Raw genomic sequence first — 17,521 nt, 5'->3', positions numbered from 1 at the left:
GAAACAAGCTACAATAGCATTCTAGTGTGTAACAAAATAGACTTTCAACTAAAACTAATCAAAAGACATGGGGAAGGTCACTTCATACTCATGAAATGAAAAATACACTAAGATGGTATCTCATTTAAGAATATATATGCTTCAAATACATGAGCACACACAATCATAAAAGAAATATTACTAAGGCTTAAATGCAAACTTCTACAACCAGTTTGGAAATAAATTTCGTGCTATCATAGGAAATGGAATGAGTCTACCTCAAAACCCAGCCATACCACTCCAGTGCATATACCCTAAAGATGGTCCACCATACAAGGACATTTGATCAATTATGTTCATATCAGCCTTGTTCGTAATAGCCAGAATTTGGAAACAACCTAGATGTCCCTTAATCTAAGAATGGATAAAGAAACTATGCATCATTTACACAATGGAATACTGTTCACCTATCAAAAATAAGGAAAATTTGAAACTTGCAGGCAAGTAGATGGAACTAGAAACAATCATCTTGAGTGAGGTAATCTATACCCAGAAAGACATGCATGGTATATATTTACTCATATGTAAGCCACTTAATACAGGATGATCACATTATAATACAGAGACTGATGTGCCAACCAAGGTCCATGTATGATGTGGACTTAGACCCTTTTCTCAGATGTAGTAGATAAGCAGCACAGTCTCCTTATGAGTCTCACAATATGGGGAGTAGGGACTAACTTCTGACATCGACTAGGGCCTCCTAATATTGATCACTTTCCCTCTGGCAGGGCAGCATTGCCAGCCACAGAGGAAAATGACCAAGTTAGTACAGATGACACAGGAAAGGCTAAGGTCAGTGTTAGGGGAGGAGGGCTCTCCTTTCTGAGGACTACCAGAGGGAGAGAGAGGGGATGAGTGAGGGGGGTGGGATCAGGAAGTCATGAGGGAGGGGCTACAATCAGGATGTAAAAAATTCAAACTGCAGAACAAGTAGGTAATTTATATTGCCAGCCCTGAGACTGGCCGAGACACAAATGTCTATGCATAGACAAGGCTTCTTGTTGGTCACAGAATCCCTGACTTATTATTAGGTGCCATTCTTAGTATGGCATGAAGGAAGATTTGCAGATGTCTCACTTCCACTCATACAAAGAGCAGAGAACCAGTCTTAATTGTTCTGTGCTTCTTGTTGGTCACAGAATCCCTGACTTATTATTAGGTGCCATTCTTAGTATGGCATGAAGGAAGATTTGCAGATGTCTCACTTCCACTCATACAAAGAGCAGAGAACCAGTCTTAATTGTTCTGTGCTTCTTGTTGGTCACAGAATCCCTGACTTATTATTAGGTGCCATTCTTAGTATGGCATGAAGGAAGATTTGCAGATGTCTCACTTCCACTCATACAAAGAGCAGAGAACCAGTCTTAATTGTTCTGTGCATCCTGAACACCTCATAAATTTTTAATTTTAGAACTGTATAAAACTTGTGAGAAATTATATGTTTTCAGAACAAGAGAATGGGACACTGACACAGGATGAGACCTGACAGGATGAATTCCTCTCAGAATGCTGGATGCTGACATTTTGCATCCTTCATGTTCCAGCCTCAGGTGCTTCAGTTGCTGCTATCCATCAGAACAGGACAGTTTACAGGACAGCGTTGTAGAAATTTTCTGCTCCCAACTGGTCCAGCAATTCAGACTACTCTACACAGGACTCCTGTTAAGCCTGAAATTTCTCAACATTTAGAAACTGGACCCCAAATGCTACCCCTGGCTTATTTACCTATTTACCTCATGTTATTTGGGCCCCTACAAAGGTATTATTCACCCCAAATCAGCCTGAAGAAACCTTAAGAGAAAGATGCCCCATTTCCTCTAAGTGGGGTTGGGTAGGTTTCTGTTTGCTCTCTTGGGCTACAGATGGGAATTTTCATCAGGAGTTGCTTACAAGTTATTATTGGTGTTACACAGAAAGAAAACAAGTTTGGACTCAAGGATGTATTTCTTTTCCTTTATCTTCTTTTCATAGGTAAGGAGATAGGAGTTGAAAAGAAAGGAGGATTTAGAAATAAATAGGGATGATAGAACAAAAAAAAATAGATTATTGAATATACTCAACTTAAAGCCTTGTTACTCACAAATAAGGTTATTTTAATTCATTGGTATAGAATTTTGTATAGTGATGGAAAATAAATTTAATTGTGATACATTGGTATAGAATTCAAATTTAAGATTATTTTTCACATACATTATATATACATTTCTACTCTAATATGAGGTATTGTACACATACAACTCAATTATAATACAAGGTTTACTTCCAATACCTTGAAAGTGGTATTGCAGGCTGTTTAGGATAATTAAGTAATACAAGCTAATTGTTAGCTGATTAAATCATGGTCATGTCAATTACTAGTCTATTTTTATCACAAGAATATATATCCTAGGTCTAACATATAAATATGCTTCTATAGATATATAAGGTAAAATAGTTAGATAAGGTCTTCAAAAGCCTTAGAGAACTATAGAATATGGCATTTACAGATGTTTTTATCATTCTAAAGATTCTATGACAAGACAGGTAAATTCCTGTCAACATCCAGCCTACCTCAAAAAAGGTGATGAGAAAACCTCCTCAAAACACTGGGCAGAAGTCCTCATTTCTGCCACAGTCAGAATTCTGCTTAAAAATGGGCAGACAGAGTTGACAGCCAAACTCTGCCAAGACAGGGTAGGCAAATCCTTAACAGTTCCTGTCTCACAAATATGTCTGTCAGATATATTGGACCAGAAGGCTGAAGATGATGCTCCAACATTGTAGTTGTGTGTGACAGTTGAGGCAGTAAGCTGTCTCTGTCATTTTTTTTTTTCATTTTGCAAGCTGCTAACCTGCACTTCTGGTTCTCTAAGGTAAATAATTTTATTTCTTCTCAAGTCTCCAGTGGGACTGAAGACCAGATAGTTAGGTATTACAATTAAGCTTAGTTGGTTAGGGGTTAAGATGTTTTTAGGTCTAGATAGATGTTTTAAGTTAATACACATGAGATATGATAGATATTGATTTTCATGCAGAATTTTAGACTCACTAAGAAAGAAAAGATGTTTACTTCAAGTTTGTCAAATTCAAATAGCCAAGTCACTATGAATATAACTTTCATATAATTCCTGATTGTTTCATGGTTATTCCTGCTCTATGTATTTTATTTTATTTATGTGCAATAATATAAATGTATATGTAAAAAAAGAAATATAATAAAAAATAAAAAAAAGAAGGCTATGAATTTAAAGGTAGAAGAAAGGACAGACAGAAGTTAGAATGGGGGGGGGAAGGGAAAAGAAGGCTATGAATTTAAAGGTAGAAGAAAGGACAGACGGAAGTTAGAATGGGGGGGGGGAAGAGTTAGGGGAAATGATGAAAATACTGTAGTCAGGTATGAAATTCACAAAAAAGTAAAACAAAACAAAAAACATCTGGCCACAGTGCTGCATACATTTATTCCCAACACAATGGAGGCAGAGGCAGGCAGGTGTCTGTGTGTTTCAGGCACACTTGGTCTAGATAATGAGTTGTGGGACAGTCAGAGCTTTATTTAGAAATCAACTGCAGAGTTGTGGAGCCCAAGGCCCAGTGGCTACTTCTGTAAGACCCTCTTGATCTTATGCCCATGGGTCAGGGAACATTGCAGAAGAAGAGACAGGGACATTGTAAGAGCCACTAATCATTGGAAAAATACTTAGTTTCTTTGCACTTATTGACACATGTAGCTGAACTAAACATAAACATAAAAATGTCTGGTACAGGCTGGTATCACCTCTTTTAGTTCCTTCAATAGCTGGATTACATGGTAGTATTTTCTTTTAGCACTTTTGAGAAATCTTCATATTTTTTCTATATTTGTACTAGTTTATCCTCCTATCCCTTGTAATAAGCACAAGAGTCCCTTCTCCAATATCTTTGTCTGAACTGGTTATCATATAAGCTAAATGTATATACATGTGAGGTAAAATATCAGTCTGGCTTTGATGTATGTTTACCTAATTGATACTGATCTTAAGTATTTTTTCATGTGCCCAGCTTTTGCTATTGATCTATCATCTTGTATGGAATGTCTACTGGCTGTGTTTTTAATTGAAAATTTGTCTATTGAGCTGGCAGGATGCTTTCATCTATTCTGTAGATTAGGAGTCACTTATTGTTTCCTTTGTGAGGCAGAAGGTTCTTGTTTGATGTTAACATCATCTAAAAAGAAGTACTCTCCACTGTGGGATTTTCTCCTACACACTGGCCTGTGGGGAGGCCTGTAGCATGTTCCTGATGGGTGGGTGATTGATTTACGAAGGCCCAGCCCACTGTGAGCTGATGTATTCAGGTTCTTAATGGCATGATCCAGGGAGGCAGCCAGTGAGCACTGTTCCTCCAAATGTGGTTTCTGCTTTGTTCCTGTCATGAGCTCCTGTCCTGACATCCCTTGATGGAGGATTGTAACCTGTAAACTGAAATAATCCCTTTCCTCTCCAAGCTGCTTTTGGTCATTGTATCTATTAGAACAATGAAAAGCAAACAGAAACATCTATTTTCTGTTTTGTGTGCTATGGAGGTTTGAGTGCAAAACAAAAAACAAGAACAAAAACAAACATTCATTCTACATGCCCATTCTGAGGTCATATTTTGAAAACTTCCTATGGGCTGATAGTACCCATTTATTATTTTTCTTTAAAAGTTAGCCATTCAAAATACATTGAATAACCAACATGAGCAATGTGCTTTCCCAAGTTCCACATGGGAAATAAAAAGCTATGTTCCTACAACGCACTACAAGCTTCTGCTGACCTTTAGAAGTGTATGTGAACGGCCTGAATGTGGACATAATAAGATCAAATCTGGAACTGATTTCTCCACTATCCATATGGTTTCATTGGCTTACTCTCAGCCAATGGACCAATTCCTTCAGAGTCTGTGACAGACAGACACAGGCAATGAACGCCTCCTGGATGCTTTCTATGTACCAAACGCCTCCTGGATGCTTTCTATGTACCAAACTCCTCCTGGATGCTCTCTATGTACGAAACGCCTCCTGGATGGTCTCTATGTACCAAACGCCTCCTGGATGCTCTCTATGTACCAAACAGAGACTTTGATGTTGTTCACAGATACATAGAAGACACATCCGAAAAAATATTTTAGATATTTAATATTTCGAAGACAAACCCTATAAATAATAATACAGAGAAAAATGATAGGATATTCACTCTTTACATATCCTCTCACTAATGACACATGAATGCCTTGTAACAAGACTATTCAAAATACTCTAGTAAACACATTACAAATAACTACATTATGGTCAGTTATTTGTAAAAATGGTAAGATATTATGTCAATATGAATGCACAGTTGAACAATTTTATGATTCAAGTAGCATTTACCAAAATATTATTGTTCATACAAGGTTCAACTTGCAATAGAGATGTGTTTAATATTCTTTTCAAAACTATAAAGCAAAATAAAATTAATCAAATTGTATTAAAAAGCATACTTCAAAAATTAAAGGTGTTAGCTTATTATTTTATTTTTACAAAATGCGAAAGATTGAAGATACCCTCAAATATAGCAAAAAGACTGATATACTTAACATGCTTACTGATCTCTGTAGATCTGCTAGGGACTGGTGGTAGCTGTGTGCCGTTGCGAGCAGGCATTGGAGACTGATGTGATATTGGGGAAAATGGAACCATATCAAAGATGTCGGTAGAAGGAGACGTCACTGTCACACTGTCAGCCTGCAATGAAGATAGAAGTCAGTGTCCTGACCCATGCAAGCATTTTCCTATCCTAGGACTGCCATATGCATGTAAAACACTCAAACAACCCTGAAGTGAGTCAGACAACTTGCCATTCTGTCTATGAAAAGTAGTTAACTTTAGTTTCAGGGGGTTCAAGCTATACACCATATTTTCACTTAAAAGAAAACAACTAAAGTTTGTTCTCAAAATGTATAGCAGCAATAGCTTGGACCCCGCTGAAGATAGATGGGAGGGCATGCTGGGCTTTTTTATACTTAAAAACAATTGCCGTTCCTGTCAGAAAACAACGAACATTTTACAAACTATTTGAATAAAAACAAAACATTTGAAATTGGCTTTGCATAAGGTTTTTAAAAAACAATTGTATATAAGCGACTACTTTCTTAGTTACAAATGTTCAAATTAACTTTACTTTTTTGTATTCTTAAAAGTAGAGCATATTAATATGCATTTATAAGCACAGAACAATTAATTGATATTAATTGCAGTATATATTATTCCTGAATAACCTTATCATGTTTTCAATAATAAACAGCTACCTTGTAAAATAAATTAATAATCAACAATGTAATATCCAAATTATTAAATGATACAATGCATGTTGGTACTGGGAAGATATAGAAAAAAGAACATTAATATCTTCTGAAAATACAGTGAAATTAATGTAAAATGGGAGAATTAAACATTCAAACAAGGTAAAAACACATGTATTGTCTCCTATAGAAATTACCATTCTGATTAAAGGATGAATTCTTCAGTTACAAAGGAATAGAAGAACCCTTTGCTTTTCCTATTAGATTATTGAAAGACTGTCCAGAGTGGCTCCTAGTGAAGGTAGAGTTCTGAGAGTAAAATGAATAGGGATTGTGCTGTATGTAGAAAGAGAAGCATTGGCTGCCCAGTTAAAATGATTGCTAGTGTATTTTTCTCCGTAATAATTGCCATAGTTTTCCTTTTTTAGCAGTTTACTTATTATGCCCTCGCCCCTTCTATATTAAGGAATGTGTCCCTCCTAATCTCTTCTTTCTTACCTAGCTTCCATATCTTTCCTCAGGGCCTAAAACTACTAACTTTTACCTGCTACTAGAAACTACAATTTTTTTTTCTTGCTTCTGTTCCAATTTTATACCATATTTTCAGGATTTCTAAACTCCCTGTTCTTAAGTAAGAACTTAGAAAATAAAAATATCCAAGTCCGATCACATTAACAAGGCCCACCTAATCATTTAGTCTCTCATAAAGAACACATTCTACAAGATCTCTTTGTAAGTAAAGACTGGATAATAGAGCTTTGTGAGTTACTTGAAGTCTTGGAATGCTGCTCTCACTGACTGGCTTGAGCAAGCCACTTTTTGAAGGTGGCAGTATTCAATATTTACTGTTTGTATTGTCTTTGGTTGATGCAGTAGGCTGAGCAGACCCCTTGGGTCCAGATCCGTCTATCATGATGTTCTTCTTGTAGGTTTCTAGGACCCTCTGGATCCTTCTATTTCCCCATTGTCCCTTACTTCTTTCACCTAGAGTCCCAATAGGAGGTCCCTGCATCTATCCCAATCTCCTGGTAAGTGAAGACTTTTACAGGACATCCTGTTGGGCTAGCGTCCAATTATAAGTGAGTATATACCATGTAAGTCTTTCTGAGTCTGGGTTAACTCAGTATGATTATTTCTAGTTCCATCCTTTGCCCACAAATTTCCATGCTTTTAATAGCTGAGTAGTATTCTATAGTGTAAATGTACCACAGTTTTTAAAAATTCATTCTTCAACTGAGAGACATTTAGGTTGTTTCCAGGTTCTGGCTATTATAAATAAGGCTGTTATGAACACAGTTGAGCATATGTCCTTGTTGTGTGGTGGAGCACCTTCTGAGTATATTCCAAGGAGTAGAATAGTTGAGTCTTGAGGTAGCCCTATTCCAAGTATTTTGAGAAAGCACCACTCAGATCAGGTCAAGGGACAGAACATTATCCACAGTTGTGTAGAAAGCGGGGACTGACTCTGACATGAACTCTGGTGCTCCATATTTGATCACTTCCCCTTGGTAGGGAGGCCTGGTAGCAGTCAGAGAAAGAATGGGAAGGCTACCAAGATGAGACCTGATAGGCTGTGACCATATGGTGGGGGAGGAGGTCCCCTTCTGTTACAGACCTAAGGGAGGGGAATAGGGTGAAAGAGAAATGAAGGGAGTAATGGGAGAAGACAAGCAAGGAGAAAACAATTGAGATATAATCGGAATAAATTAATAAAAAATCAATTTAAATTAAACTAAATTAAAAAAATAAAAGAAAAATAGAAGGTGGGAGTATTATTGGTCCCACTGACAGTCTGGAGTCAGGCGAGTTCTTAGCATTGACAGAAATGGAAGATGTGTTTAGACAAGGAGATAAATCATCATTACTGCTCCAGAGAGAGGATGAGCATCTCTGAAATGCATATGGCACATGACCAGAAACTCTCCGTGGAAGCTGTAAAGAAACAACAGAAAGAGAAACATGTTAGGGGAAGAAAGGAGGCTTGGAGGGAGTGAAGAATATGAATTAAGATTATTTAGAAAAGGTGTTTGGTGAAAATTAAAAGAGTATGCTTACTAAATTAAAAAAAAACCTGAACTCACACAGTTGAATTTGTATGAGTTATTACTACTGCATTTTAATTGAAATATTGTCATATTTTCATAGTTTTAAAGAGAATATTGGAGTCATCAGAACCTCAGAGGAAGACAATAGGGAAGAGAATAAGAAATCGTGTGATGTATTTTAAATTATCCATGATTGAGGTAGGGTGGTACATAGGAAAGGCTCTGGTGAGTAGTCAATAATTGTAGAATTTTCTAGTGTTAATGTATAATTTAGTAATCTTCAAGTCTTCATAAGTATGACTAATAGCAATGGTAATATGTTTACATTTTCACAGAAGCAATACCCATAGATTCATAGGATGCACCCTTCTGTAAGCTCAGAAGCAAAGTCCAAATCCAAAATTGTGACTCCAGTTCCCCTACCCATCCTAAATGTAAGGGGTTCCCTATGGTAGAACACCCTGGAGATGCAAAGGAAGTTATCAAGAATGTCACAGCCATTAGAGGTCATAAATAATGGGCAAGTAACAAACAGCATCTAAATATCAGACTTTGGGTGATTTTTGGTGGTTGTTCTTTTAGCATTGACATCTCCCATCAAGAGCTGAGCTCTGTCCGGGTGTCAGATTCTATACCTGCAAATTAACAAGCTAAAATCAATGTAACAACTGAGCCTTTATTCCTTTCCTATGATACCATAAACAACAGACCAGAAAGAGGGGCCCTATTTCATCAGTGCACCACGGCATCCCCACCCCCCACTGCAGGCACTGAAAGGAGGTAACTATGGGATGAGGCACTATGTCATTGTGGAGGGAGACTGAGCACAGGATTCCTAGGGTTAGGGTTAGGCTTTCCTTCCTTCCTTCCTTCCTTCTTTCTTTCTTTCTTTCTTTCTTTCTTTCTTTCTTTCTTTCTGTCTTTCTGTCTTTTCTTTTCTTGTTCTTCTTTCTTTCTTTCTTTCTTTCTTTCTGTCTTTTCTTCCTTCCTTCTTTTCTTTCTTTCCTTCTTTTAATAAGAGAATGATAAGTGCTGGATACAGAATCAGAGAGGATGAAAAGTGTCACAAAGACACTCAGAATAAAGAAACATAACAGAAATGTTAAAGAGAGGCCTTGAGTAAGTGTGTAAGATAGAGACATTTGTGTCAAGGCTCAGAATGCAGACAAGCATGCTCATGGGGCCAGCTGGGACACTGAACACTGGACTCAACTGAAAACTTCCCCAGCTCTGTGGTGGTGGGGTTGGGTGCGCAGCTGTGTTCTGATGAGTTTCCAGATTGTCATGTTGACTCTTACTTTTTCTTTTTATTAATTTATTCTTGTTACATCTCAATGGTTATCCCATCCCTTGTATCCTCCCATTCTTCCCTCCCTCCCATTTTCCCATTATTCCCCTCCCCTATGACTGTTCCTGAGGGGGATTACCTCCCCCTGTTATGACTCTTACTTTTAAAATTCATTTTTACGGCCCTTTCTCTAAATTGAATTTTTAAAATTAAAATATAATTACATCACTTAACCTCTTTCCCTTTCCTGTACAATCCCTCCTGTAATTTCGTATAATTCCCTGACTCCCTCTCAAACTGATGGACTTTCAAAATTTCATGGGGAAGACTAATTATTCCACTCTTAGTGGTTGTAAGTTGTTTACTGTACATTTTTAACATCACTTTAAAAATATGCCTTAAGAGTAGTGAATCCTCTAATTTAAAGCTTATACCACCAGGAAAGTACTATTCCAGGCTTCCAGATTTAAATGGAGTTGTAATCTCTTAATTTTGAGACATATTATCTTGTATTTCTTTAAAAATTCATGAAAATTCATAAATGGCTGTGACTTTGCTAGCCACAAAGCATAAAAGAAACCTGAAACAAGTATTCAGTGTTATGGGCAGGTACTGTCTAACAGAACGAAAAATAACACACATTTCCTTCCCATTGCGCAGGGTTTGTCTCTGGATTGTCTGTATGTAGCCAGCAAATCTGAATGTGAGGCTGGGAGTGGGTAATCATTTTCTGTGGGCAACAAATGTACTGACGTTCATGTTTAAACTTCATGCCTTTGTTTAAAGGCTCACATTTGGCTTGCGTAATTGAGAGTTTTCATAATGTGCTCTTGCCTAGCTTGAATTCAAGTAGTTGAGAAAGCACTAGGGAAAGATAAATAACCAGTCTTGTTTACCCGCAACAAAATAATACATTGTGGGTTGCAATTGTCTTATCAAGTCTAATCAGTGGCTGCATAGTTGATTATATAAAAGTAGAATTTTATCTAACATTGGTCATTTGTAAGGGAGACATTTGTTTTACCCAGCAATAGATGGTATCCCTGAAACTACAATTATATTCATTTTACTTTCTGGAGATAGCTTGATTTGTTTGAAAGCTTCTTGAGCTATTGAAGTAAAATACAAGCCCCCAGATATAAGAACCCAGAGGAAAAACTGGCTTAACTTGGTGTACCTACACTTGATAAAGGAAAATCTTCTGAAGGTGATCATGAGGCCAGAAGGATAGAATAAAATCTTTTTTCAAATATAAATATAATCAACACTACCATGTGAATATAATATGAATATAATAAATAGAAATCAGATTGCTCCGAGATGATTAGTCCCAAATGGCAAAAAAAAAAAAAAAAAAAAAAAAAAAAAAAGCCTCTCATCTATTGCCAAACCACGAGAACACAGAAAAAAGCAAACCATGAAGTCAGGAATGGAAATTTCTTAGAGTATCTTAATGATACTTTAGCATAAGGACCAATGTCTAAAACCAACAAAAGATTTCCACAATCTTCATGTAATATGGAAATGCATATATGGGTAATATCAAGGCTTATTTCATTTGCTAGAAAAGGAACCTATGACTTAGCCAAAATGTGGGACTGTGAACACTAGGATGGTCATTTGTGAGGTCATCTGTCTGGGAGGGTGTGCTTCCCTTAGCTCAAATGCACTAAAACCTCACTGAGCATCTGACGACAATTTAATTGTGTGCAAAAAACTCACCTATATTATTGCATGTGGATAGTGGGATCCTTAATCAGTTCCAGTATTTCTTCAGTTACTCTGAAGACCACTGTCTCTATTACTTTAACCAAATTGCTTGCAAGTTTAATCATATTGGAAACATTCTGTATTTTATATCAGAGTTCAACACAAAAGAGTAAAATGTAGAGAGTGTACAGAGCTTCTCTTCCAGAGCAGTCTGTGAACCATTCTTTCCTAGTGTGTCCTTGAAGGTAACATTAAACTTTCACAGGAAAGAATAGGTGTATATTATTTCTAGCTTAACCAAAATTGGTTAACCTGAAAACACATGACAAGTCATTGAATAAGAGATGCTAACATTTCAATTTGTATTTTAATTATTGTACATCTGTCACTTTTCCAATTCAATAGTTTGAGCCATTGAGTATTCCCAATTATGACAGTACTTCATGTTAAATAGTTGAAGGTAACATGGACTTATTTTTAAATTTTATTAAGAATTATGGGAAATTATTTTTACAGTAGTAACATAAAGATAGATGCACTTAGTATTATGCCAGCTTATTTTCACTGCTGTGTAAATAAAATAGAAAATAAAAAGCAAAGATAATTCTTAATAATTTCTTCAAAAAAGAAAAGCCCTGAAACCATATATACACAAACAACAAAATGGATTCATTAGGTTGTACACACATTTACATTATGTTTCATAACAGTAGAAAAATTAGTTATGAAATATCAATGAAATAATTTCATGGCTGAGGTCACCACAGCATGAGGAACTGAAATAAAGGGTCTCACCATTATGAAGGTTGACAACTACTTTTCTAGAAGTTCTCAGAATGGCAGTAAGATCTTTAAGCCTATTCTTCTTGCTTAAATGAAACTTTGTCTTCTTTAACGAAGATCTTACTGCATTCAAACATCCAAGGTATCATTTACAACCCAACACTGACTCCATCTTTTCACAGGTACCTAAAGTTAGTGCAGGACAGTGTGTGCCTAAAGACAGATTTGCAAGACCTGCTGGGCAAGAAGCAGTTTCATGAACATGTCCCAAATGCATTTCACCCTCCCAAACCTTCCCCTTCAAATAGATGCCTTGAGATTTCTGTCCTCTAACAAACAAAAAAAATCTCATGAATATTTTTTGGGTTTGCATCCAAAATGATGAAACACTTATTTTATTCCTTTGGCAATGCAAAGACTGAATCAAAGGCTTGTTGGAAAAGTGGCCTCCCTCACACTCTGTGTTTTATAGCAAGACTTATAATAAGCATTTTAATATAGCTCAGAAGGGTGTGTGCTGCATTTTGCATTTTTGGAGACAAAGCAAAAGACAGAATTTAAGTCATTGTTCTGTATCTTGATAGGAGGGAAACAAATAAACAACAAAAACAACAACAACCAAAAAAACAAACCAACCAAGCAAACCACCACAACCCAAAACAAAGCCTCCCCTCTCAGCTATAGCCGCTGCCTGTTCTCCATGCTTTCAAGCAATAGTTATACCAACTCTCAGCACAGAGGATGGTAGAACAAGAGTTTAGAGTAGAGGGGGGAAAGTGGTCAACTTCCAGGGCATGCCAATTTAAAGTCCTAAGGCCGGTTTTCAAGAAGCATCCTTCTCCATGGTAAGAAACTGGCAAGCCATTATGCTAAGACCACAAATTTACAAGTATAAGCTATATATGAAAAATTTCAAAATTGTTCCAATGGTTTACTTGCCTCACAATTGTGTTCAAATCCATAAAATCATGTGGTAAGTTAAATATTTAGTGAGAATAATATGCATTGATTAAAGAAGAATATCAGAGGTACAGATTATTAAACAGGAAAAATGCCCAGTTTTAAATACATTTCTTCTAGAAAAAAATATAGTTTTAAACAGGACCTTTCTCAAAAATAATCCGCTTTGCCGAAAATCACCTAATAGTGATATCATCCCTGGAACTGAGAAAAGGATCTGAAAATGGAACAAGTCAGACGCAAATAATTTCATGACAAATGTTTGCATGATATCTGAACAGAATTTGTTCCATTTCGCTGTCTGAAGCAACTGTGCCTTGTATGTGGTCTTGTTCTCTGTCTATTTCCTAAAGTTCAACACTCTGGGCATAGACTGTGTGGCCATTGTGTCTAGCCCCAGTAAACAATAATCAAAGATTGAAAAACAGAATTAGCTACATAGGGAGAAAATATATTACACCTTAAGACCAAAGGGAGCTTAAATTATTTTAGAAAACATGAGGGGACAAAGAGAATTACATGAAGTACCTACTGAATTTAAATAAAGCATTCTACTGATTGGCCTTCATCTCTATCCATATTTAGTTTTGTTACTGTTCACAAAGTATGATTTGAATCAGTGCAGGATTCACAAACAAGAGGCCTTTGACATTACAGCATCATACAGTTTGTTTCTTTTTAGTTCCCATGATATATCCAGCTATATTTATTTATTTAAATTATATTTCTTTTTTGTGCTTTTATTATATTCCTTTTTTACATGTACATTTATATTATTACATATAAATAAAATAAACTACATACAGCAAGAAGAACCACAAAACAATCAGGAATTACATAAATGTCATATTCATAGTGATTTGGCTATTTGTATTTGGCAAACTTGAAGAAGACATCTTTCCTATCTTGCTGAGTCTAAAATTCCGAATGTAAATCAATATCTATCACACCTCATCTCTATCAACTTAAAACATCCATCTATACCTAAAACATCTCAACCCCTAAACAGCTAAGCCTAAGTGTTAGACTATCTTTTTCAATGTACTTACTGGAGAGGTCGACACTTGAGTTATTCTCAACCGGTTTTCTAGGTCTTGTACTTTATTTTTCAGTTCCATATTTTCTGTTTCTAAATCTTGGATCTAAAAAAATCAAAAGATTATTTAATATCTTTCAGGATTATTTTTTCTTGGAAAAAATGGCAGTTAGCTACTAATGCAAGAAATCAAATTTTATCTATTAAAATTCAAATGTTTTCTTGAGTACAAGGAAGAAAATTAGTTGACAGAGCTAGGGAAATTTAAGAGAAGATCCTAGGACAGTGGAACGACATTAAATTTTAAAAAATCATATGTGTGTGTGTGTGTAGATTTTATGTTCTAATGTTCATTTCTGTATTTTCTTGTTGAGCTGTACAATTTATACCCATAATCTTGTAGTAAAACCACAAGACAAAGTTGGTCATGATGACTCTGACGGGTGGAGAAGGGGCATAACTGAATTACAAAGGAATCTGATCTGCATGGGAAACCACTTACCCAGCTTCTGCTGCCTCTGCTGCTCTGATCCCCATGAGAAGCATCAGGAGGTGAAGCAAAATCACATGAGAACACTAAGTTCTTGTGGGAATTCAATATAAAACAGTTAAAGACTGCAGGGGTTCTGGGATGAGGAATTACAGGAATACGGTGCAAGCAGCTCCTGCCTTGTGAGGGTCAATTAATGGCAGGCCTTCTCTGTTTGATGATGTGAAAACTTCCCAGTATGCACGTCAGACAAATAGAAACAAGCAGCTTAGTTTACTCACTCTTTTCTGCATCCCAGCAATCTGTTTTCTTGTTTCCACATCTTTTCCTCCAGATTCTAGAAACTTCCTGTATGCCAAGTCGAATGCTTGGCCAATTGTTAATGTTATTTCTTCAGCCTTTGTAAAAAATCACACAATTAAGATCTTCCTGTTAACAATATATCAAGCTATTATAGTTTAATTCCAACTAAAAATTAGTAGTCTCTAAAAATTAATGTTTCTAAAAATTAGATCCATTAGTAGGAAGTACTCTGAAAGTGTAATTACCAGAGCAGTGTAGTACAGAAGGCCACCCATGAACAGGTACTGAAATTAGAAAGTTGAACAAATTCCCCATGCAGCCTACACTGATTAACTGAAGAGCTTTCTTTTGTTTTTCTCGCTTTCTTAAATACCTAGTACCAATTAAAGGTAAGCATTGAGCAGTTTCTCTTGCTGTTTTACTATTGTTTTCTTTTCCTAGTGAGAAGGGTTTTTTTTTTTTTTTTAACTCTGGGCAGGTAACATGAATGAAGCCACCGGTATGGGGGCCATGGAAAACTCCTGGGAAGCCCTTTTTAAATGGACTAACTGGATCCAGTTGATTCAAGTTCCTCATAGATATTAGCAATTTCAAACAAGGATCAGATCTTAAACATACGAGATGAGCACAGAAATGTGAAATGTTATGAGAGCTCCACACTTTCAGTGATGGTAAGCAGTTTGTATTTTTGTAAGATAATGATAATTGAGCAAAGTACAGCTGTCATCTGCATTGGCCCTGATATTCATTCCATCCAGATGAACCTGCTAAAGACATCTGAAGTCCACCAGCTCCTTCCTTCTTCATTGGTATCTCTATAATATCATGGCATTTTCAGAAAGCATTCATGAAAAACTGATTTACTTAATTAACCCAAAATGTCATAAGGCATTCACTGATTCAGTCCACTGACAAAGACAATATTTAATAAGATGAAGGAAAATAGTAGTAACATTAAATATTGAAAACATCACACTTTAAGAAATGGACATTGTAATATTTTTTATGTATCATGAACTACCTAAAAAACGTTAAAGGAGGGCTTTTGATATATAAAATAAAAATGAAAAATATGTTCAGAAATCATGTAGCTCTCTATTTTGCAAAAGTATAAGAGGTGGAAAATAAATTACAATAAGCTACAGGAAAAGTACTAAATAAATAAAAATGCCATTGATCAACTTCCATTTGCCCAATGAGCCAAGCTAAAAATCTATGTTAAAAATACCTATAAAACCAGCAAAATGGGTGGCATTCCCTGCTGCCAAGCCTGAATTTAAGCAGAAAACTCACACTGTGGGAGATCCAACTCCCGCAACTTGTTCTTTGGCAACATAAATGACATTACAAATGCATATTCATACACATACATAACAGAAACACACACACACACACATACATGTAGGTGGAGACAGAGAGACAGAAAGGCAGAGAGAATGAGGCATATACAAATAATTAAAAATATATGTAAAGAGATTTAGTGGTATTAGATTCTGAAAATGTATGTATTTTTGGACTCTCAAATATATAATATTTAAATGTCATAAATGTAGTAGTTATGATAGATTGAATTCTGAAAAAATCCTTCTAATTTCAAAATTTGAGATAGCATGCTTATATTTTTCATATAATAAAAGATAAGACCTATTTTATTTTTATTACATTTTTTCATATAATAGGTTTTAATCATGTTTTTCCTTTTTCTCCTCTAGCTCCTTCATATCCTATCTACCTTTCTATCACCTACCCAGGAAAGATATATTTTTACTGTTGTTAATTTCCTTTTTTATTTTTTAATACAAATTTTTTATGTGTACAGACACTTTGGCTTCATGGATATCTATCTGCACATTACATGCATGCTAGTTCCCACACAGGCCAGAAAGATTCTCTGGAACAGAAGTAATAGATAGTTGTTAGCTATCATGTGGGCACTGGGTATTGAACTCTGGTCTTTTAGAAGACAAGCAGTCATCTCTCCAGCACTGGTTTCAGACCTTTTTAATTATGGGAGCTCTCTTTTTACTTAATAAGATTACATGCTCTTCTCACATATTTTATGTGTGCAGTATAAAGAATAGTTCAAATGGCCACATTATTGATTTGCCATTAATAACATTCAACTTCATATGAACTATCTATAACAACTTTTTGAAGACCATACTTTTTATATATAATACCTAGGGCTTTTGAGCACGTGGCTCAAAGATTCTATACATGGTACGGACCTAGGTTCCAAAATGACTCTGTGATCAGGATGAATACTATTCCCAAGAGCCACATAATTAAAATGCAATTTTATAAAATTATATGATTTTCTTAGGGTTTCATTAAGTGAAAAACATGGAGCTCCAGTAAAGAAAGAAGTATGGAGTTTCCAACATACAATTAAACATATAGACCCAAACTGTCCAGTCAAATGTGTTGTGGGAAATGTATACAACTGACATGGTATTAAACATAGAATGTAATTCTATATCTCAGAATGTCTACTCTACCAATCCATAGTAAAGTTGTACCTGTTATGGGCAAACACTCTGCTCTGTTTTTTTTTTTTTTGTTGTTTGTTTGTTTGTTTTGTGCCT

General features: G+C 35.8%; 1 protein-coding gene across 2 annotated transcripts in view; it reads right to left on the bottom strand.

Moving 5' to 3' along the window:
- Nucleotides 1–17,521, bottom strand: part of Gulp1 (GULP PTB domain containing engulfment adaptor 1) — a 107,526-nt gene that overhangs the window by 14,123 nt on the left and 75,882 nt on the right. For both annotated transcript variants that reach the window (XM_051153770.1, XM_051153769.1), the window contains 3 exons: nucleotides 14,915–15,031; nucleotides 14,157–14,249; nucleotides 5,626–5,764 (listed from right to left, as the gene is read on the bottom strand). In XM_051153770.1, the coding sequence (XP_051009727.1) occupies nucleotides 5,626–5,764; nucleotides 14,157–14,249; nucleotides 14,915–15,031 (349 nt within the window). The remainder of the gene's footprint in view (nucleotides 1–5,625; nucleotides 5,765–14,156; nucleotides 14,250–14,914; nucleotides 15,032–17,521) is intronic.

Source organism: Acomys russatus, chromosome 12 (assembly GCF_903995435.1).
Source record: "Acomys russatus chromosome 12, mAcoRus1.1, whole genome shotgun sequence".
NCBI classification, from domain to species: domain Eukaryota; kingdom Metazoa; phylum Chordata; class Mammalia; order Rodentia; family Muridae; genus Acomys; species Acomys russatus.
Note: the sequence above shows the minus strand (reverse complement) of the source record. Positions and strands in the feature narration are given on the sequence as shown.